A 21722-nucleotide genomic window follows, 5' to 3' on the forward strand; every position below is an offset into this window, starting at 1 on the left:
TTGGTAATAGTACCACCACCACCACCCGGTCTCATTTTCCAGGCGCCGTCCCCTTTTCTATCTGAAATAATGTTCAATCCAGCTATCTCTCCATAAATCCAGAACAATCAACCTTCTCTTTCATCAAGATTGAAAACATCATGGTGGGTGGCCTTTCTTTTCTTTTGTGTTTTTTTTTCTTTCTCGGTAATTGAATTGTGTCTATTCAATCATATTTTCAGTTGGTTTCTTCACATCTACCTCGCTGGTTTGAAGTACTTCTCACGGAAAAGTTTTTCAACGCTTGCATAATTCATGAAGAGGAAAGAAAGAACGAAAAAAATATATTTTGTTTGGACTGTTGCACCAGTATATGCCCTCACTGCTTGCCCTTCACAATTCTCATCGCTTGTTGCAGGTTGGTTCCCAGAAAAAACTTGAAAAAAATAACCCTTCTCTTTTTTTATCTTCTTCTGTATGTTCCAACTTTCGTATTTCCTATTTTTTGGTTAGTTTCTGAACTTTGTGTCATGTATCAGATAAGAAGGTATGTTTACAATGATGTTATTCGGTTAGATGACGCTGCCAAATTGGTCGACTGTGATCATGTTCAGGTAAGCTCCAACTTAATTTCCATCATCAATGGCGCCTTTCAAGAAATCTGAATTATTCCTGCTTTCATAAATAACCCAATTATGCTCTCTCTCTCTTTTTCTCTCTAGCCATACATAACTAATAGCGCAAAAGTGGTGTTTATAAACCAAAGGCCACAGACAAAGCTCAGAACTTCCGGCAACGCTTGTGGCACTTGTGACAGAGCTCTACAAGATTCCTATCTCTTCTGCTCTCTTTCTTGCAAGGTCTCTTTTTCATCATCTGGGTCTCATTACATTTTTATAACAACTTTATTTTTCTTCTTATAAAAATTTCTCTTTTTGTTTTTTCTCTGTAAATTACAGATTAATTATCTCTTAGGCATGCAAGGCGATCTTTCTAAGTTTTTCTTTGAGTGCAAGTACTTGCCTTTACCAGAATCGGGTTTTGAAAACGGTCTAGTTACACCCGACTCGGTACTTGAGCCAACTGGGTCGATCCGGACATCGTCTGGATCGGGAGGATATGGTGGAGTTGGATGCAGTACACTAGCTTGCACTGCTGCTACAACTAAGATTGCGAAGAAGAAGAGGAGCAGCATGACGGCGGGTTGTCGCTCAATGTCTTCTCCAGTGCCTGAAATTACGGGGAGCTTAATTAATAGAAGGAAAAAAACTCCGCAAAGAGCTCCGCTTTATTAACTTTGTTGCATGCGGTGGTGGTAGAGGCCAATGACTGGGAGAGCGGCGGTGGAGGGAGATCGGAGAACAAGAAAAATCTTCCAATTTTGTTGTGAAGGATATTGCCTCTCTTTTTTGTGTGGATTCTGATACGAACAGGCCTTTTTCTCTTCATGATATTTACGAGAGGGCTCATTGTGATTAGGGCTTCCCTAACTATAGAATATTATTTATACGCATGGATTTTGTCTCTATAATAGAATTTTTATTCATATATTATGGGTAACATATTTTTAGATGAATTCAAACTTGAAGCTATTGACTGTTCTTAATTAGAAAAATTTTTGGCGATTTTATTTTTGATGTTATTATTATCATTCAAATTGAACTTTTTGTGTTTAATAAAATTATAAGTATAAATAGTAAATATAAATTTATGTATAAATAATAATATATTATTATATAATTTAATAATTTTGAATTAGAATTAAAATAATATTTAATTATATAATAATATTTTATTATTTATGTCAAAATTGTAAATATAATGTTAGTTCTTTTGTATTAGTCCTTTTACTTTGGGGACAACAATTGATTTATGGAAATAATGCTTATATTATCTTATTTATTATAAAATTAATCTTTTATTAGTAAGTTAATGTGGTAGGTGATATAATAAGTAATTTGATTATTATTTTTTTAAAGTAATATTTTGTTATTAAAAATAAAATATTACTATAAAGATAACTTATTTATAAAATTAATGAGTACAAATTTTAACAATATTTAATAAAATAAATAATTATTATGTTTTGTTAAATATAATAAAATGTTATTGTGATATTATTTTATTTAAATGTTATTAAAAATACTTAAGTATAATTGTTTTAAAGAGTATTTTTGTTTTAAAAAATTAATATATAATAATTTAAAACAGGCATGATAATTAATTTATAATTGATAGTAAAAGATTAGAGTAATTTCAATAATAAAAAGTAGATTACGGTGTAAATTTTGATAACTTAAACCAAATGCCCCATTTCGGTAAAAAAAAATTATTGAGGTAAGTTTAATTTTCTTATAAATTTAAACTTTAGTTAATAAATTTAGAAGAACATTTTAAGTAAAAAAATATATCATTATTTTGTTATTACTATTGACAAATACAATAATTATTAATAATTTTATACATACCAATTTGTTGAAACACAATATAAATTTATATATATTAATCTTCAATTTAATCTATATTTGTGATAATATTTAAATTTTTATAATAAAATATTGTTCTAATCAAATTCACCTTTATAAAAAATTATTTATGTGTATTGATTTTGTCTTGATAATAGACATTTTAGTTATATATTATGAGGATTGTATATCTATAGATGAATTTGATTTAAGCTAGATCAACCATAAATTTATGTTTAGCTTAAATGAATTAAACTTGAAGTGAAACTTTAGTTTGATTAAAGTTTGTATGATTTTTTTTGCCATTATTTTTCATTATACAACCTGATTTTAACTCAAGAATGTTATTTTAAATTCAAACTAAACCTAATCCGACTTTTGTGTAGGCTTAACTCAATTTGGATATACTCAGTTTCTATCCAATCTAAATGGAAATTATTGTGCTTTCTAATGGCAAAAACAAAGTCACTCAATGACCCACAAATTTTGATGGAGATCCTAAAATCGCCCATCAGTGAAGTTTTTTTATTTTGTGAGTAGATTTTTCTTGCTCTGTTTCTTTCCTTTTTTTTTTTCCCATTTCGTCTGTCCACGGGCAGAACAGGATAATGACAAATTTGCCTGGCAGGTCACTGGCCTCAGCAACTGTCTCTTTAAAGCTTGGAAAAAATTGGTATCTCTTCAGTGTCTCTTGGAAAGTTACAGCTTGAAACATACAGCTGGTGTTTATGCCATAAAAGGAGATGACCAGGAAAACATTGGAGTATAAATAATTAAAACTATATATACATATTTTAATATATAAATATATTATAATATAATTAAATAATTTTAAGTTAATTATAAGATAATATTTAACTATGATATATATATATATATATAAAATAGATCTTTCAATATCAAAATTTCAATTCAGATCAAAATAATGATAACGCGGGTTGAGTAACCTGTTTATTACAACCCGATAGACCACACCATCATAATCCCCAACCACAAAAACCCACCAAGCCAAGAAAAATTAATCTTCGTCTAATCATCTTAGCGTAACAAGTCGGTCACACCGTTTCCATCACAACTTCTTAATCACCATCTGATTCGGTTTCAAACACCCTAAGGGACCCATAGTATCAGACGACTTCATCTGAGTGCACGGCTTATGACAGTCTGAGCAATCAATGTCATAAAACACTGTAAATTCATGCTTTCGTAATCCTACAAACCCTAAATCTATAATATTATGATCTTATTATCTTTATAATTAAGATTAAAAAAGAAAACAAAAGTTTTTGACATAGAGCCATGAGCACTACCAGAGATCTTGTAAATATTCAACCCTCGGAGCTCAAGTTTCCATGTAAGTCTAATTTTATAATGAATTTCGTAATTTTCTGTTTGGATTCCAAGACAAAAACCAGAGGAAAGGGAAAATAATGGAAGTTTAATAGACTTAAATCGTTGCATTCGGTCGTTAGGCTTTACTCTTCGTGATTTACGGGAATTTTCTGTTTGGTTGCCCAGAAAATTTGATAACCCTAGTTCGTTTTATTATCCCAGTCACACTCTTATTTAAACTGAAATTGAAGTCTTGAATTATGAATTGATTGTTTCGGTTTTATTAATAGCTTGTAATTGAGTTAATGGTTTTTATATGATTTTTTATGTTGCATTATTTTCATTGTGTAACGGTTCTCGGTTTGGATTTTCTGGGCACGTCACAAAAAAGTTGAATTGAAGAAGCAGAGTTCTTGTTCCGTGCAATTAACCAACAAGACGGATCATTATGTAGCATTCAAGGTACTCCTTTAAGCTTTAATTGTTGTTTATTACACTAATCTGGTCTTCTTTTAAGCCTTACTTTATGTGTAATTCTCTGAACACTATAACTGAATAGGTTAAAACGACCAATCCCAAAAAATACTGTGTTAGGCCCAATACTGGTGTCATTTTGCCCAGGACGACATGCAATGTTACAGGTAAGTGTATGCAGTAGTAACTTCTTAAATTTGTTGTAGAAGTCATTCTTTATGGTGATTTTCTAAATCTCAAATCTTAACATTCTCACTGGTTTTAACATGATTTACCATTTTTAGCTGTTATTATGTATAGGTAATATATAGGTGAGAAATTTCTACTGTGACATCTGGTCTGGCAATTGTTGTTTCACTTTCTTTATGTTTAACACATTTTAACTTAACGAATCAGTCAATATTTAGTTAATTTTCACAACCTATTGCTGTGTGGCATTTATTATGTACCATAATCCCTTACTACGGTTAAATTCCAATATTTTCTACTGTAATAAGTTTTTATTTACATGTTTATGTTTGAATTGTGTATTGATGGATTCAACAATTTTTAACCAATTGCGTTGTTGAATGATCTTTCTTATCTGGCAGTTACAATGCAAGCGCAAAAAGAGACACCCCTTGATTTTCAGTGCAAGGACAAGTTCCTCCTACAAAGTGTTCTTGCACCAGATGGTACCACTTCAAAACATATAGTGCCAGAAATGGTGTGCTCTGCTGCTGTAATCGTTTTCATTTAAATTTAATTTTTTATTTAATCTTTGTTGGACTCAGACATGGTCTGCATTGGATTACAGTTTAACAAGGAAGAGGGTAAAATTGTGGAGGAGTTTAAATTGCGGGTGGTTTATATTCAAGCTAATCCTCCATCACCTGTCCCTGAAGGATCTGAAGAAGGATCTTCTCCTAGGGCATCTTCGCTAGAAAATGGAAATCAAAATGCCACGTCATTTGAAGATGTAAGTGTTTCATGATGTTTCTGTTTAGAATTTTGTTTACTTTATCTCACAGAAAGTTCAGATTTCAGAATATTATTGATGAAATAGTTGATTTATCTCATATCCTATTTCTTGTGTGTTTGATTTATATGTTAAAAACATCAGTTATCAAGATCTTTTGAGGCAACTAAAGAGAAGTCCTCAGAGGTATTTACTCTCTTTGACAGTATTTTAACTTTAGCAATAGAAGTTCTCTATTTGATGGCTATTAAATGATGTTGGTGTCCAAAACGATGTAAACTTATGGAACTGTGATATATTTTATGGAAGGAAGATGAGTTGGATATTAGAAGTGTTTGATACAATTGGTTTTCAGCTGCACTCTAGCCTTTCTTGAAGTGTGCCGCAAACAAATAATGCTTTTATTTATTAATTCCTTGTGAAAGTTATTCTTTTTGGTAGGAAGTTGCTAACCTTTATGTTATTCTTTGTTGTTGTGTATGATCCTTGATTATTTTTATTTTCCCCGTTGATTGCCAATTCTCTTATGTACATTTCTTCTGCAGGCTTGGTCTGTTATTTTTAAGTTGACAGAGGAGAAAACTTCTGCCATTCAACAAAATCAAAAGCTACGGCAAGAGCTGGTTGGTTCAGTTATCTTTATGTTGACTGTGTTTCTGTATTATTGTGCCTCATCTTGTAATATTTGATCTTTTTCATGCTTTTGAAACCAATAATATTTTTTTCAATAGATTCAAACTTCTGTTTTTTAAAATCAGGAATGATTGTATCTGCATGCTCTAGCCCGAGTCTTTTTAAGTGTTGAAGTGTAGTACATGCATCTAGGATTTTTTTTACAACATTGATTTATTTTATGTGTTTCTTGCTAAGTTTAGGAGTTGCCGTTTTGTTACTATCAAGTGATTGAATTGAGAGGGGATGCTGCCAACAGAAAATCTGAAATTTGACTTCTAGGAATGAATTTATATTTCTTTTTTTATTTTTTTTCCTGTTGCGATTTTCTCTTTTATAATTTTACTGGTGTGAAATGGTGTCCTTCAGGCCAACGTAAATGTCGTTTGCATGTTCTTGATTTGTGGTGGATAAGGTTTTCTTTTGGGGCATGTAAAATGCTGAATGCAAAAGTTTATGCATCCCTAAATCAAGAAAAATGGTTCTTTTGCCATGTTTGTATATGGAAAATGAAATTTTGATACTAAGTTGATGCTCTTTTTATTCCTTAATGTTCATTTACTGTTACTTTGTGGCTTCATTCATGATTTCTTTCTTTTTTGTTTCTCCCGTGCTCATTGCTGAGATATTAATAATTATAGTTTAACTTGTTTCATTCATGCTTCTACATTTTGCTGTCATTTATAATGATAAACAAACAGGAATTGATGAAAAAGGAAATTAGCAAAAGTCATGCCGGCGGTTTCTCTTTAATTTTTGTTCTACTGATTGGTCTCCTAGGTGTTTTGATTGGCTATCTAGTCAGGAGAAGCTAGAAGCTGCAATTCAAACAAGCATATTCAATGTTGAATGTGTGTATCAGTGTTATGTGTATCAGAAAAATTTCAAAAACATTTTGTTTTTAGTGTGTATAATTTGTGTACCATGTTATATATTTTTATTCAGTTTCAGTGATTTGAGTCATTCTGAGTTTGAAATAGGCCTCATTTGGAAAGGCAGTGTTTAGATAATTTATAATCCTGGGATTGATGTCTATCCAGTTTTGTACCTGATAAAGTGCACAAAAAACGAATTGAAACTTACCAGTAAATGCTTGATCGGGACTCCGAAACGGCCCCTTGAGTGACTAGAAATGTGAATTCCCCTAGTAAAGACTGCAGAACAGAAGGTTTCAGCTTTTCCTATATTCATGATTATTGCTAGGGATGGTTCATTAGCTTAATTTGAGATTGATTTATTTGTTTATTTTGTGATAATGTTAAAATCTTTTACAATATTGGTCATCTCATTGTAACTATTCAATGATATTATATGTTAGTTCGAACGAGTTTGAATTAGATATTATGGTTTCAATCCAAAGATGATTTAACCCTCTACTCGGTTATTGCCGTTGCACCTTGGATTTTGGATTTAATTCAATGTAAGTTAATATATGCATCTATGAATTTGCTGTAAATTAAACATTTCAACTGAGTTAAACCCGCAGTCTGGCATATTCTTTATGGCCAGCACATCAAACTTTAACCAATGCGCAATGCATCGGAAGCTTTTTATTTGTTGCAATAGAGAAATAATACATGTACAAATAACTGATATTAAAAAACACAAACAAACTGATGTGCTTTGATGATTTATTTGTTTATTTAATCTATAATTTAAAATCATGAAATTATATAATAATACATCAGTTTATTTGTATTGATGATATATGAAATTTTATTGTTTAACATAATTCGAATCTGCGGAGATAGGCACTGTTGCTGTAGTGGCTTTCACTTCTTGAGTTGGAACAGGGATTTTCTGTTGTGGGTGGCGGCGAGGACAAGGCCAGCGTGGGTGGGTTCCATGAAAGTAGTGGCAACGTTTTACTCCTCGAGTAATGAAGGCGCCGAACACAGTTCCTAACACAAACGTGACACCCAGTTTAACTGCGCTCATGTTTATTGTAAGATGGGAAAAAGCAGAAAGCAAGCTTGATGTGTCGTGGAGGGTTGGTGGAGGATTCTAATTATAATTTTCTAGTGTCGTGGTGCCCAAGCCTTTAGACTAAGTGGTTTCAAAAGAAGCCTAAACTCTTTTTAAAATAAGCAAAATTTTATGTGTTTATACGTTTTTAGGCCACTCTAGAAAAGTTTTACCAAAATAAGCAAACCGTATTTTTTTTACCCTTTTTACCCTTATGTTGAAAAACCAAGTAAAAATATTTTTTCTGAGAATGTGCGTCGGTTTATAGTGGTTACGATGGCGGCTAGGGATTTTATACTGAAACCCTAAATATGTCGAATTATGTATATGGATGTTTTTGAATGTCTCGAACCCTTAAAATGATGTAGTTTCCATATTAATGGATGTCTGGAAGTATAATCGTTGAGAGACAAAAGCGCACAAATTTACAGTGCTGCGCAAATCGCGCAAATACTATTTACACCGCGCAAACACTGTTTACATCGCGCAAAAGTAGATATCATAGTCTGTGAACAGTATTTTTTGCGCGATTTTGCAAGCAGTTTGCGCGATGTGAGTAGTATTTGCGCGGTTTGTGCAGCACTGTTCACAGTTTGCGTGACACTGTCCACAGTTTGCATGACACTGTCCACATTTTGTGTGACATTGTTCACTTTTTGCGTGACACTGTTTACTTTTTACGCTTTTGTCTCTCAACGGCTACACTTCTAGGCATCCATTAACATCGAAACTATATCATTTTAAGCGTTCGAAACATTCAAAAACATCCATATACATTCGACATATTTAGGATTTCACTGTAAAATCTCTAGCTACCATTGTAACCGCCATAAACCGACACATATTCTCGAAAAAATATTTTTACTTGGTTTTTCAACATAAGGGTAAAAAGGGTAAAAAAAATACGGTTTACTTATTTTGGTAAAACTTTTCTAGAGTGACCTAAAAACGTATAAACGCTTAAAATTTTGCTTATTTTAATTAATTACCCTAATATTTAAGTGTGCCTGCTGCCTATGGAAGTCGGCAGCTGGGTAGGTGGACGGGCCTTTATTATGATAAGTTGCATATTTGTTTTTTAGGTGAGCTTGGGTCATTGATGACATAGGTTCTCTTGTATAAATGATTCTTTATCGAATTTCCTTTTTTAATTGTGGATTTGATTACTTTGCGTACACTCCAAATTACTTTATCTCAACGAACCTCAACTTTCTCTTCAAGAAATTGTGGATTGGGATATTGAAATTTTTACCACTTTTTTATTCCGTGTATACAAAATTGTCACTTATCCTAAAGCTTTCACAAATATACCACAACAGTAATCACCTTCCTCAAAATATCTCTCTTCAATCTTTTATGCACAAATTCTCTCTCCTCTTCTCTGTAACTTTTTTCTCTCTTATTCTAAAGTGATAAAAGAATCAATCACTCTCTCTTCTGGAAAAAAATGTTGAATTCTTCAAATTTCAAAAACAAAAGCAGGAAATAAAAAATTCTTCAGATTAATAATTCTTCAAAATAAAGATTTAAAAAAAAAAGAGTAACTCACAAAAAAACTCAATTAGAAAAAAATGACCATCGAAGAATATCACATTCAGTAGGATTTAACTGGAAAAAAAAATTAACATTTAAGAATTAAAATTAAAAAAAAAAATTTACGTTTAACCTAAAAAACATAAAAAAAGCTTGGCGTAAAATTTGGGAATTGTTAACGCCAACCCTTATATGTATATAATGTATTTATATTAATATATATTATTATATTATTATATTAATTTTATATATTATAATTATATTATATTATTATTATATAATATATATTATATTATATAATATTATAATAATATATATAATATTATAATATTATTATAATATTATATTATATATTATAATAATATAATTAATATATTATTTTATAATTATATTAAAATATATTATATTATTAATAATTATATAATAATATATATATAATATATATATATATATATTATATATATTATAAATATATATTATTTAATTATTTAATTATATAATTATAATAATATTATATATTATATTTAATATATTATAATATATAATTATATTATATTTTATATAATATATTTTATTATATATTTGCAATTTAAAATATTATATATATTTTATTATATATTATAATATATTATATATAATATAATTATAATTATATAATATATTACATAATATTATTATGTAATATACATATAATATTATTATTTACATTATTAATATAATATATACATTATATTAATATAAAATATTATATATATTTTATTCTCTGCAATATTTTCTTGCAGAGAATCCTGATGCTTCTGTCATAAATCTCTGGAAGGATTAAAGGTGGGCCTACCATTCAAAAAAACCAAAGAGTGATAGCAAATATAGCTTGGCGTTAACGCCAACTTTTCCTTTTTTTTTTTTTATTTCCCCAGCTCCCTTGTCCCACCATTTGCCCCCAGCTTTTTTTTTTTTTTTATTTTGACCAAGGGTTGGCGATGTCGCCAACCTTTGGTTTATATATTATATATATAATATATATAATTATATATTATAATATATTATATATAATAATATATTAATACATATTATATATTATAATATATAATATTATATTATAATATATTAATATTAGACTATAATATTATAATATATTTAAATTCAGGGATTGACGTAAAATCCACAGCTTTCACCTTTTTAATTTGTTAAATTAATTTGAAATTTGATACAAATATAAATTAATATTATATTATATATAAAATATTATAATATTAATATTATAATATATAATATTATTGTAATATATTAATATAATATTATATATTATAATATATAATTATTAATACTAGAATATCTTTAATATTATAATAATATAAATAATATATAATTATAATATTCTAATTAAAATATAATATAATATATCATATATTAATATATAATATAATTATATATACATATATATATAATTAAATAATTATATATATATAAATTATGTTTTGCTTTATAAAAGGTGGGCCCACCCTACATTAATGCTACAGGCCAATTTCCCTTATCGTCAACCCAGACTGTTTTTACATATATTTTATAAAATATAAAATAATATTATAATATAATATTTATAATTATATAAATTTTATTATATATAATATATATTACCAGGGGTTGGCGGCATCGCCAACTCTTGGCGTCGCCAAGGGTTGGCGATGTCGCCAACCCCTGTAATAATTATATATATTATATATAATATATTTTATATTATATATGTAATATTATATTATAAAATATTATAATTTAATTATATAAATTATAATATTATAGTATATAATATATTATATTAATATAATAATATTATTTAATATTATATACATATATTAAGGGTTGGCGTTACACAGCAACTTTCACGCCAACCTTTTTTTTTTTTTAAAGTTAAATGTCTAGTTTTTTTTGTTTCACTTAAATGCTTAAATAGCAATTTTTTTTCTTTTTCCAGTTAAATACTGTTACATGATCATCTTACATGGTCATTTCTTCGATGGTCATTTTTTAACTTGTAGGTTGCTCTTTTTTTTCCCCCTTTTTTTTTTAAATCCTTACTTTGAAGAATTCTTAATTTGAAAAATTTGGTTGTTTCCTTCCTGTTTTTGTTTTTGAAGATGAGGGAGAAGAGAGAGTGATTTCTTTATAACTTTGGAAGAAGAGGAAGAAGAGAAAAAAAAGTTGCAGAGAAGAGGAGAGAGAATTTATGCATGAAAGATTGAAGAGGGGTATTTTAGGGAATGTGAGTACTGTTGTGGTATATTTGTGAAAGCTTTAGGATAGGTGGCAATTTTGTATACACGGAATAAAAAAGTAGTAAAAATTTCAATTTCCCTTGTGGATTTGACTCACTATTTGCGAAATGGAATATGTTAAGAAGCAACGCCAATATGATTCTATCCCGTCGTAGCATGTTTCTTAAACCATGAGATATTATTTGTTTTAATTTTTGTTGGCAATACAAATTTTTTTTTTGAAAAAAGTTTTGCAAAAGTAATAATAAGTTTATATTTGATTTAAAACCATTGACTTGGTTTAGAGGATTGAGTTTATATCAACCTAAAACCTTTAACTTTTATTCCATGTGTGAATTTTTAATATTAACATAATTTTTAGCCGAAAAATTTCAAGAGAAATCATCACCATCCTCATAAATGAGGGTACTGTTGATGAGGTTTTCATTTATACATAAGAAATTATTTAAAATTACGAGGTATAATTTTATTAAAGACTGTCCTGCAAAAGAGAGAGAGGGGGGGGGGGGGGGGGGGGGGGGGGGGGGGGGGGGGGGGGGGGGAAGAGAAAGAGTAGGATAATAAACACATATTGACTCAAAGCCCTTAATTTCTATTCTATATAAAATATTTGACGTTAATAAGTTCGTGCCTTCGTTCCATATTTTAAATCCCTACAATTTTATGTTAAAGTAATAATTAGTTTTTTTTTTTTTTGTTTCCGAGAATAAGTCCCAATCTGTATCAGTCTTGAAGAAACAAGACAAACAAAAGAAAATCAATTCAACCGGGGGGCCTCGGAATCTGATGGGAGTTTTTCCACCGTTAAATCGAAGGTAAGGATCGGATCGGATGATAATAAATCAAAGGATAGTCGTAAAACAATCCATAAGATGTATCTATGGCTATTATCAGCCACAATTTTCTCTCAGGCTACATTACATATACATAGTTTATCGTTTCAAGAGTTATACAGTTCACATAATTGGTCAGTATCCAGTACCCAGTCAGTACCCTATTCAAGATTTTTATTTCTCCACAAATACCCAGTTACACTTCCTTAAAATCTTGAAGATGAGCTTTATGGGTTCCCAGGCAGTAGCTCTTTTCATTTTGCTCAATATCACATTCTGTATTTGTGTTTTATCAAATAAGGTTCCTTGCCCTCCCAAAATTTCCCCATCACCTCCCTCAGTCCCAACGAAGCCAGTTAAATGTCCTAAAGATACCTTGAAGTTCGGTGTTTGCGGGAGCTGGTTAGGGTTGGTTTATGAGGTCGTAGGGACTAAACCCAGCAAAGAATGTTGCAGTTTGATTAAAGGTCTTGCTGATCTTGAAGCTGCATTGTGTTTATGTACCGCCATTAAAGCCAATGTTTTGGGAGCTAGCAAGTTTCAAGTACCAATTGCCCTCAGTTTGGTTCTTAATTCATGTGATAAAAAGGTTCCTGAAGGCTTCCAATGCTAGTAGACTATCAATGCCTAATTCTACCCCAATTCTAGATTGATGAGGTAAGATTTAAATTCTATTAGAAAATAATTTTACTTTAAATTGAACTGAGCTTGATCATTATGATGAATTGAAGCAATAATGCAGGAGTAATTATTATTAATGAATCGATGATGTTTTTAGCCCTATATTTAGCGTAGACTGATTCATCATAGGTAGTAGATGTCCATTACATATCAATTGGTGCCAAAATGTTATCGAATCTAAAAAAGACAGGTAAATAACTAAGTTCTTTACAACTAAAATATAAATATTTTATATAGTGTTTTAATAATTTAGAATGACAAAAAAAAAGTCAATTCGAAAAGTAGAATCAATGAAATAAAATGTTTTGGATTCAGTACTCATTCCAATTTGTTTTGAAGGTCTTATGCAAAATTAGAACTAAAAATTTCTACACTGTTTTGGTGATTCAATTGACCGGATAAATAAATAAAAAAGGTGTTTCTTTTAAAACTAAATCTATTTATGGTAGTTTTGAATTGAGTTATCAATTTGAACTCAATTTAAATTTAAAAGATTTGTTTGAAAACGAGTTTGACTTGCCTAATTATAAATGAGTTCATCGAAAAAGTTGTTAGAAAAATCAATGAAGAAGAAGAAGAGTCACAAAAAATGAGAATTACAAACATAGAAGAAAAAATGAGAAGAAAGTTCTAAAAGGGATAAGAGTAGTGCTATGTATACAATTTTATATATAAATAACAATGCATCATTATGTGATTAGACAGTTTAAAATTAAAGTTAAAAATAATGACTAATTACACAATAATATATCGTTATTTATATATATACTATTATGGTAGAGTAAATAATATTAAAAACATAAAATACATGTTGGAGTTGGGCCAAATTGAACAAGACGATGGCCTGTTCTCAATCACCAGCACAGCTGATCCATGTCTACTCACGAGTGATGATGCCATCACAAATTCAAAGTTGAAGGACAATAATAACTGTATATTATCATCTTAAATGGAAGACGACCAAACAGTAATAATACTTTGAGGGCAACAATTATTGACGATACAATCTTTCATGGATAGTCTTACATAGTTGACGACGTGCCATGATTCATTATTTATCCAGGTCTTATTATGAAATGAAACATAGAGAACGAAATCATGAAAGTTTTTTTGGTTCATGTGCATTGAATACTACTGACAGTGCTTCTCATGCCGCATCTGTTAGGCAATATCTGCAGTGTCAGATTTGGCTCGACCCGCGTTCATACCAAGCCCAATAGATTTCATTACAGGGCAAAAACAGCCATTAGCACCATTTTGAAGAAAGCTTGAAAGAGTTTCACAACATGGTTTGCTGCTAAAAAAAATTGGAAATCTCAGAAAACGAATGCAATACGCTATTCTTATAGGATTTATGGAGCAGCTACCACCAGATACCGGTGCAGGTGCAGTAGATTTTGGTGTTGAATTATTGGCTGTGGATCAGTGGTTGGTGTTGGATCACTTGGCTGTGGATCAGTTGCTGGTGTTGGATCACTTGGCTGTGGATCAGTTGCTGGTGTTGGATCAAAAGTTGTCTCCTGATTAGTAGGTGGTGTTGAACTAGAAGTTGACTCTAGATTAGCGGTCATTGCTAGATTATCAGTTGCTGGTGTCGAATCGAAAGTTGGCTCTTGATTAGTAGGTGATGTTGAATTAGAAGTTGGCTCTAGATTAGTGACCGAGACTAGATTAGGTGTTAGCTCTAGATCAATGGCTGGTATGGGATCAAAAGTTGGTTGTGGATCAGTTGCTAGTGTTGGATCAGAAGTTGGTTGTGGATCAATTTTTGGCATTGGATTAGAAATTGGCTCTTCATTAATGAGTGGTGTTGAATAAAAAATTGGCTCCGCATTAGGGATCGAGGTAGGCTTAGGTGTTGTTTGTGGAGTAGTGACCGGTGCTAGATCAGAAGTTGGTTGTGAACCTATTGCTAGTGTTGGATCGGAAGTTGACTCTAGATTAGTGGTCGGGGTTGGATTAAGTGTTGGCTCTGGATCAGTAGCTTCTGCTAGAATATATGTTGGTACTGGATCAGTTGTTGAATCAAAAGTTGACTCTTGATTAGTGAATGGTGTTGAAACAAAAGTTAGCTCCGGATTAGTGGTCGAAGCTAGTTCGGTCTTTGCGTCTTGATTGGCAGCTTCACAGGTGATCCTATTGCTTAATAACAAAACGAAGAGGATATTAAAGCAGATGAAGAGTGTAGCAGAAGAAGAAGCCATGGAAGTCATGTTTCTGCAATAATACAAGTATGTCGGATGAAAGGGAATTGGTGATGGTATTTATAAGTGATGCAGTGCCTGCCATCAATCCATGATCATTTTCAATCACCAGGCAAGCTTCCGAATCCATATTTTGGAGATGACACATTCGGTAGGCCTAACAATTTACAATTTAATGAAAATTCTACTCAATAATCCCTGAGAGACGCAATTTTCTATTAACAGCTGGTAAATAGGTAAATTTATGATAATTTCGAATCTTGTTATGTTTTTGTACGTAAGTATTCGAGTTTAGTATTTCCAGTCTCTGTCGTTTCTTCTTGTAGCTTTAACTGTTGGGCATTTTTGCTATCCACTCTTGGTTCTCTTTCATTATACAAATCACGGGTTACAACGATTAGGTTTTTGCCCTATCTATCAATTACTTCCGGTTTGAGTTAGATGTTAGGGATCTACCAGTTTTGTGCTTAACATTTGTAAATGAAGATCAATACCAAACTGAAGAACAAATTATGAATAAGTAGGTAGGTAGTAGAGCTTGTCATTCGGCTCGAACCAGCCAAGCTCGAGTTGAATACGTATTAGCTCAACGAGCTTGGCTTGAGATCAACACCTCACAACATCGTCATAGTCCCAGCCACAAGCCGATTTGGCCCGTGAACCAGACTGGTCAAAACTGGAACCGTTATGAACCTGAATTAAAATCAGATTTTGACGATTCGATTTTGATTTTAATGTTTTTGAACCGTAGAATCATCGGTTCATAGCCGATTCATGAATTGACAGTACAAAAAATTCATAAACTGATTTTTTTATTTTTTAAATTTAAAAAAATTTACATGAACCGACAAATGCAAATGTTTAAAACATTTGTAGAGGACAAATGTTTAAAACATGGCTACTATTTGACTGTTTTTTTTTTAATTCTTTAATATAAAATTTTACCTATAAATATTATTCATTCTTTCAACTCTCATTTCTCATTCTCTCCATTCTTAATACTCTCTCAATTCTTCAATCAAATTATCTCAAATTTAATTAAATTCTCTCTTTATTTTTTATCAATTCTAATTTTAATTTCTATAATTTAATTATTATTATTTTTCTATTGTACAATTTCATAATTAATTATTCCTCTTGAGATTTAGAAGAATCAAAGTTTACGTAATTTTATTTACTATTTTTTGATAATGAATAAAATAAATTATATAATTAATTATAAAAGATAATAATAATAATAATAGATGATAAATAAAATTAATTATAAAAAATAGTAAATAGAATTATGTAGACTTTGATTCTTCAAATCTCAATAGGATATGTAAAAAGCTTAATTGAAAAATTAAGTCTAAGTTTTTTTTAAAATTTTTTTATTCTTAATTATTATAATTATTAATTAAAAAATAAATCGGGGTTATGAATCAGAACCGACAGTTTAATATCAGTTTCAAACTACTAACTAGGGTTATGAACCTGAACTGTCAATTCCAAATCGATTACAAATCGTCCTGTAACGGTTTTGATTCAAAGTTTTTATTTTTTTGAATCGTGAATTGATAGTTTCGAATCGAAACCACTAATTCATAAACCATGACCAAGTTTACATCGTCATACTAAAACTTGTCTTGTAAATTATTCTTTTTCTTTTTCTTTGACAATTCATCTTCTTCAGTGTTACTATTCACCAAGTCAAGCTGACTACCATATATCTAAGACAAATTCAAACTTAACCTTGTTTTGGCTTGACTAAACTCAAATCCAACTTTAATACTCAATGTTACCGAGTTCTAAATTGAATATATCTATTTCAGGGCCATAACTAATAGATTTCATTGATATTCGAAGCCTAAATTGAAAGCCAGTATATGCTTTACTCTAGGTTCTGTACCCCAAGTTTTTAAACATGTACTCATTCTTAGTCACAAGCTTACAGATTATTGAAATAATTTAAAATTAAAATAAAAGATTAATAATATTACCATGTGTATTTAGGAAAGCAGGAACATTCGCTGGGCCTTCAAAGGATTCTTCCACTGTGATGCCCCATGCGTGACATGGGACCTGTGAAACATCTTCATAAAGTTGATCAGTAATATGCTTTCATCCTTATTAAGAAGGCATTTGTATAACAAGACTTCAACAACAGTATTATGTATATTAAGTAACATTTTATTTAAACAGACATTAATCTTCGCAATACTAAAATTGTTCAAATAAAATGTCAAATCTTGTCCAACAAAAGAAAACAGTGAGTATAGAATTATTTTTTGCATTTTTTTCTTTCTACTAACTATAAATATTTGCAGATTACAGATGGCCTAGCATGAGCCCGTGGCAAAATGAATGAAAACACTCACATTCTTTGAAGCCCAAATTAGTTGGGTATTAGCTTCAGCATATGTTGCCATGGAATTGATTGCTTCTCAAGTGCGAGCCTTCCTCTCAAACTCACAAGAGTTATCATACTGTTATATAACCATATAATGAAAGTGCCCCAAACCTAGTGTTTAATCCGTCGTCCATCAAAAAGAACATAAGGAAGGATAAGGGAAAGAAATAGAATTGAATTGCATTGAATATTACATTTTGTTATCATTTATAGAATTAACTCCATATTAGGGTATGGTACCTGATTAAAATCTCTAGTATAAAGCATGATTTGACAATTAAAAAATAGGTTACATGTGATCCTTTTTAGCGTGTATCTCCATTTGAAGTTAATAATGTTATCATAACACATGCTCAGTGAAGAAATTCTTAGAAACACGGCAGTCTCTATATCTAGTAACTGTTGTCACATTGGAGAATTCAACAACAAATTAAACTTTTGTCCTCATCACCAGTCATAGACTACTAGTTGCTCCATGCAGGTTAACCAATTTAATGGATAAAATAGGTGCAAACAGAGTCCATTCATCAAAAAGAAAATGTATAATCGATGAGCAGTAATCTACCATAATGGTGGAGAGCCACGACCCCTTTCCTCCTATAATTGACCAAAACAAGCAGATTTTAGAGAGAGGAATGTACACTGGTACTTATTCTGTTCTTGTAAAACCATCTATTAGTGCTATGCTTCTGTTCTTTACAAAAGAGTCACACTCCTTGTGCAGTACTGGTGGCTCGTCTGGTTTCATCAACCCAACATCGGTTTGCTGTTTAGGAGCTCCTGGAAGAAAAGTGAAATCCAAACTACGCAAGTATTGATTATCTATATGAGGCAAATGTAGCTGAACTAACAATTCTACAACAGCATAACACTAAACAAAGTTAAGATCCCAACTTCCAGTCCCAACTAGTGGGTTAACTGATTTAGGCAAATCATATCATTTATTACATCATCTTAAAATTAACTTGGCACTCCCAAATCAGCGTTCCACATGAACTATAATACAAAATTAAAATCCGATTCAAATTTCACAAGTATAATGATCTACAATAATAAGCTGACAGTAGAGGATTTCCATCTAGTAGTATCTGAATGTATCATGGTACATGGACAGACGTGTTTTGCAGTATCTTCTGCTGCCGCGGTGATGAATCTATGAGTTTATGCAGTCAGGGCAACAATCCAATTGATATCAACTAACAAATTGAGAGCAAACACTCAATAGACATAACAATTATACTTGGTGCACAAGCGAGAGGTACAAATAAAAGACATGTAATCATATGAGTATATGATTTTGAATTATAGATATATAACACTCTATCACAAAATAACATGTCATTATTTATAACTGTATATATACATATTGTTCAATCGTATCTGAATATGTACCTATTGTTAGTACATAATATATTCCAGATAACTTTCTGGCTAAAATCTCAATTCAAAAGGAACGAAAACGCTCCACTTAAATGGATGTTCTTAGTTATCGAGTTTTAGGCTTTATCGAGTGGAACTCAACAAGTCGAGCCTAATTGTAACCGGTATCATAGCTTTTTCCAGGTCTAAAAGGACTTCGAAATATTTAACTCCCCGAACGGGCAAAAACTCAAATTCTATTATTTTTCTACATTCTCTAAACAAGGAAATGGAAAAATATGGGTTAATTTGTCAGCTTCCTCAAATAATAAAACCGAAATCACAACAAAACAAACCCTAATTTTCAAAGAGAGAGCAAATTACTATGGCTTTGGGAATAGCCTCGGTCTCTTCGTTCAATCGGTCCTTGATCGCCTGTATTTGCTGCTCCATGGCCTTCACTGCCGCGTCACACTGCCGACAAATCAACGACACTACTAGCTGGTACACTGCACGGAGAAAGGCAAATACAAATCCAAATTCAGACTGAAGAAAGACTAAAATAACTTAATTACGGAAAAATGAGTCAAGCAATTGGATTCCCTGTTAGACTCACTCTTCCAGGCAATTACGAGTTCCTGCAGCTTTGCGATTCGCGTATTAAAGGAAGACATCAGAGAATCAACCAGAGGTCCTGCATTCTTCACATCCATGTCTCCAATTCTCTGTATGTTCGCTCTCACTCTGTCCATTCTAGGATATCTAGAGGGGTAGGGATGGATTTTAAAACTTGAAATAGATTTGAATATTGAAAAGCAAAGATGTGTTTTGGCAGGAAACTAGGGAGCACCTGCATCAGTTATAGTTGAATATGAGCTTAATTCAAATAAATGGCTCTTGGAAGCCGGTTTAAATAAAAAATGACTAGTTCGTGATTACGTTCAACTAAAAAGTTTAAACTAAAGCTCAATTCATTTGAACGAAACGGCGATCTGATCTTAAACAGTTGAGTCAATATGGCTGGCCCAGGCCCAAGGCCTGCAGGTTCAGTGCACAGGCAGCTAGCCCTAAATGAGCCCGCTGAATTTATGCGAATGGTTTATTGAAGCCTGCACATGGATGGGCTGGCAGGTCTAACCCAGCCCACTATAGTACAAATGGGCCTGGGTAAATCTCTATTGTGAGGGCTAGATTTGTTAGTGATTAAATTCAAATAAGGTCTAGTTTCAAATCAGTTTTGATATGAAAGAATCAGTTTGAGATCGTGAAATTGAGGTTTGAATTCAGTTCAAAAAAATGGTAACTTTAAATTTGATCTAAACTGACTTGGACTTAATTTGTTTGATCTAAACTTAAATTATTTTTTCAGAAGAGTTCGAGTCTTAATTTATTAATATCAAATTAATTCTTTTAGATTAGATCTCTCTCGAGTTTGAGCTCTACTTTGAAATCCAACTCTAATTTGGAATGGCTTTCCGGTGGCAACTAGTTTGTACGACAATCAAAACAAACTCATAGATTGAGTTGAATGTATATTATTTCTTTAAATTTGCTACTATGATGTTTTATAGATTGATTGAGAATACTCTGATAAACTCATAGGTAAAATGTGCAGTTGCGTGAACAATAAAAACAGGTAGGGAGCCTCTTTACTCCTTTGTAATTAATTTAAAAGCAGTACCAAATTAATATTTGACCAATTCAGAAACAAAATTCATTGAATGTGCAGTACCTTAACATTTAAATCTTGGAGTAAAATGTCAATGTCCATGGAGAAATTTTTACCATTTCATGTCTTCAAACTTTTGGTCCTTATCAAGCAATAAGTCTTTGTCTACCCACTACTATTACCGTGTCAGCAGGTAGAAACACTGCTAGATTCAATCCTATGCTTCAGTTTGATAACTTGGATCGAATTCAAAATTAAATTGTCTTTTAACCAAGTTTAAACCTTGGTTTATTGAGTTTGAATTAATTTTAAATTAACTCTTATTTTAGCTTGGCATGAATCAAATCAAACCCTAATCTAGAGATTGCCTGGAAGAATTTTTATATATGAAGAAAACCATGGTTATAAGAACATTAAGCTAGGCTATAATTAAGTTAATACAGTCAAAAGTACTTTTTTTCCGCAAGCCAATTAAGTTATAGAGAGCCTTAAAAATTAGGTTCTAAAGAGATAAATAAATCACTAAGATATCGAGGCAGCCTCATTAAAGTTTCTTTATGAGGGGAAAGAGGTGAAGTCCTTGCAGACAAAAAGACCAAATACCATGTGACAGAAGATTCAATCAAGGATCAACTGAAAGTGGGGAAAAAACGGACTTATAACTGCCGCCCTCATTTAAGAAAAAACCAACCACCATATCTCACATATGTGTCCGCCCATCCATAGATATCATACCTTTCATTTACAACCACAACAAGACTTATGTTTTTCAAATGCACTATGACTGCAACTTTTCCCACAGATTGAATAAATATCCATATCAATGGTATGGCAAGAACAATGTATCTATACATGCATGATGTAAATGCATGCATGTGTGTGTGTGATGTAAATGCATGATTAAAGCACGTGCATGCACCATGCATATTCACGTAG

At 31.3% G+C, this 21722-nt stretch overlaps 5 protein-coding genes across 11 annotated transcripts; 3 read left to right on the forward strand and 2 right to left on the reverse strand.

The window, feature by feature from the left end:
• On the forward strand, positions 1-1510 carry LOC123217655 (protein RGF1 INDUCIBLE TRANSCRIPTION FACTOR 1). Its single transcript, XM_044638746.1, is given in 6 exon segments — positions 1-143; positions 222-369; positions 372-397; positions 519-593; positions 702-839; positions 939-1510. Coding segments are annotated over 6 exon segments (726 nt in total). The 5' UTR covers positions 1-140; the 3' UTR covers positions 1275-1510.
• Positions 1511-3392: 1882 nt separating this feature from the next.
• LOC123216723 (vesicle-associated protein 1-3) lies at positions 3393-6843 on the forward strand. 3 transcript variants are annotated; one of them, XM_044637255.1, is made up of 8 exons: positions 3393-3798; positions 4168-4238; positions 4336-4417; positions 4841-4956; positions 5047-5208; positions 5353-5394; positions 5754-5831; positions 6084-6407. In XM_044637255.1, the coding sequence occupies exons 1-8, from the start codon at positions 3744-3746 to the stop codon at positions 6153-6155; spliced, it is 678 nt and encodes a 225-aa protein (XP_044493190.1). In that variant the 5' UTR covers positions 3393-3743; the 3' UTR covers positions 6156-6407. The 3 variants fall into 3 exon arrangements, with proteins under 3 accessions (XP_044493190.1, XP_044493191.1, XP_044493188.1); XM_044637256.1 differs by lacking the exon at positions 6084-6407 and adding an exon at positions 6661-6843 and having other exon boundaries at positions 3397-3798; XM_044637253.1 differs by lacking the exon at positions 6084-6407 and adding an exon at positions 6582-6843 and having other exon boundaries at positions 3398-3798.
• A 5643-nt stretch (positions 6844-12486) lies between these two features.
• LOC123216724 (putative lipid-binding protein At4g00165) lies at positions 12487-18101 on the forward strand. 2 transcript variants are annotated; one of them, XM_044637258.1, is made up of 2 exons: positions 12487-13141; positions 17676-18101. In XM_044637258.1, the coding sequence occupies exon 1, from the start codon at positions 12705-12707 to the stop codon at positions 13095-13097; it is 393 nt and encodes a 130-aa protein (XP_044493193.1). In that variant the 5' UTR covers positions 12487-12704; the 3' UTR covers positions 13098-13141; positions 17676-18101. The 2 variants fall into 2 exon arrangements, with proteins under 2 accessions (XP_044493193.1, XP_044493192.1); XM_044637257.1 differs by lacking the exon at positions 17676-18101 and adding an exon at positions 14331-15769.
• Positions 14082-15378, reverse strand: LOC123216722 (cell surface glycoprotein 1-like). Its single transcript, XM_044637252.1, has 2 exons — positions 14816-15378; positions 14082-14779 (listed from the first exon to the last, which is right to left on the reverse strand). The coding sequence occupies exons 1-2, from the start codon at positions 15376-15378 to the stop codon at positions 14518-14520; spliced, it is 825 nt and encodes a 274-aa protein (XP_044493187.1). The 3' UTR covers positions 14082-14517.
• A 41-nt stretch (positions 18102-18142) lies between the features above and the next one.
• LOC123216725 (spindle and kinetochore-associated protein 1 homolog) lies at positions 18143-20039 on the reverse strand. 4 transcript variants are annotated; one of them, XM_044637260.1, is made up of 3 exons: positions 19734-20039; positions 19502-19626; positions 18143-18561 (listed from the first exon to the last, which is right to left on the reverse strand). In XM_044637260.1, exons 1-3 carry the CDS (start codon positions 19867-19869, stop codon positions 18529-18531), a joined length of 294 nt encoding a protein of 97 aa, XP_044493195.1. In that variant the 5' UTR covers positions 19870-20039; the 3' UTR covers positions 18143-18528. The 4 variants fall into 4 exon arrangements, with proteins under 4 accessions (XP_044493195.1, XP_044493196.1, XP_044493194.1 ...); XM_044637261.1 differs by having other exon boundaries at positions 18144-18538; XM_044637259.1 differs by lacking the exon at positions 18143-18561 and adding an exon at positions 18640-18911.
• Between the last annotated feature and the right edge of the window lie 1683 nt (positions 20040-21722).

The sequence above is a fragment of the Mangifera indica genome, chromosome 5 (genome assembly GCF_011075055.1).
Source record: "Mangifera indica cultivar Alphonso chromosome 5, CATAS_Mindica_2.1, whole genome shotgun sequence".
NCBI lineage: Eukaryota > Viridiplantae > Streptophyta > Magnoliopsida > Sapindales > Anacardiaceae > Mangifera > Mangifera indica.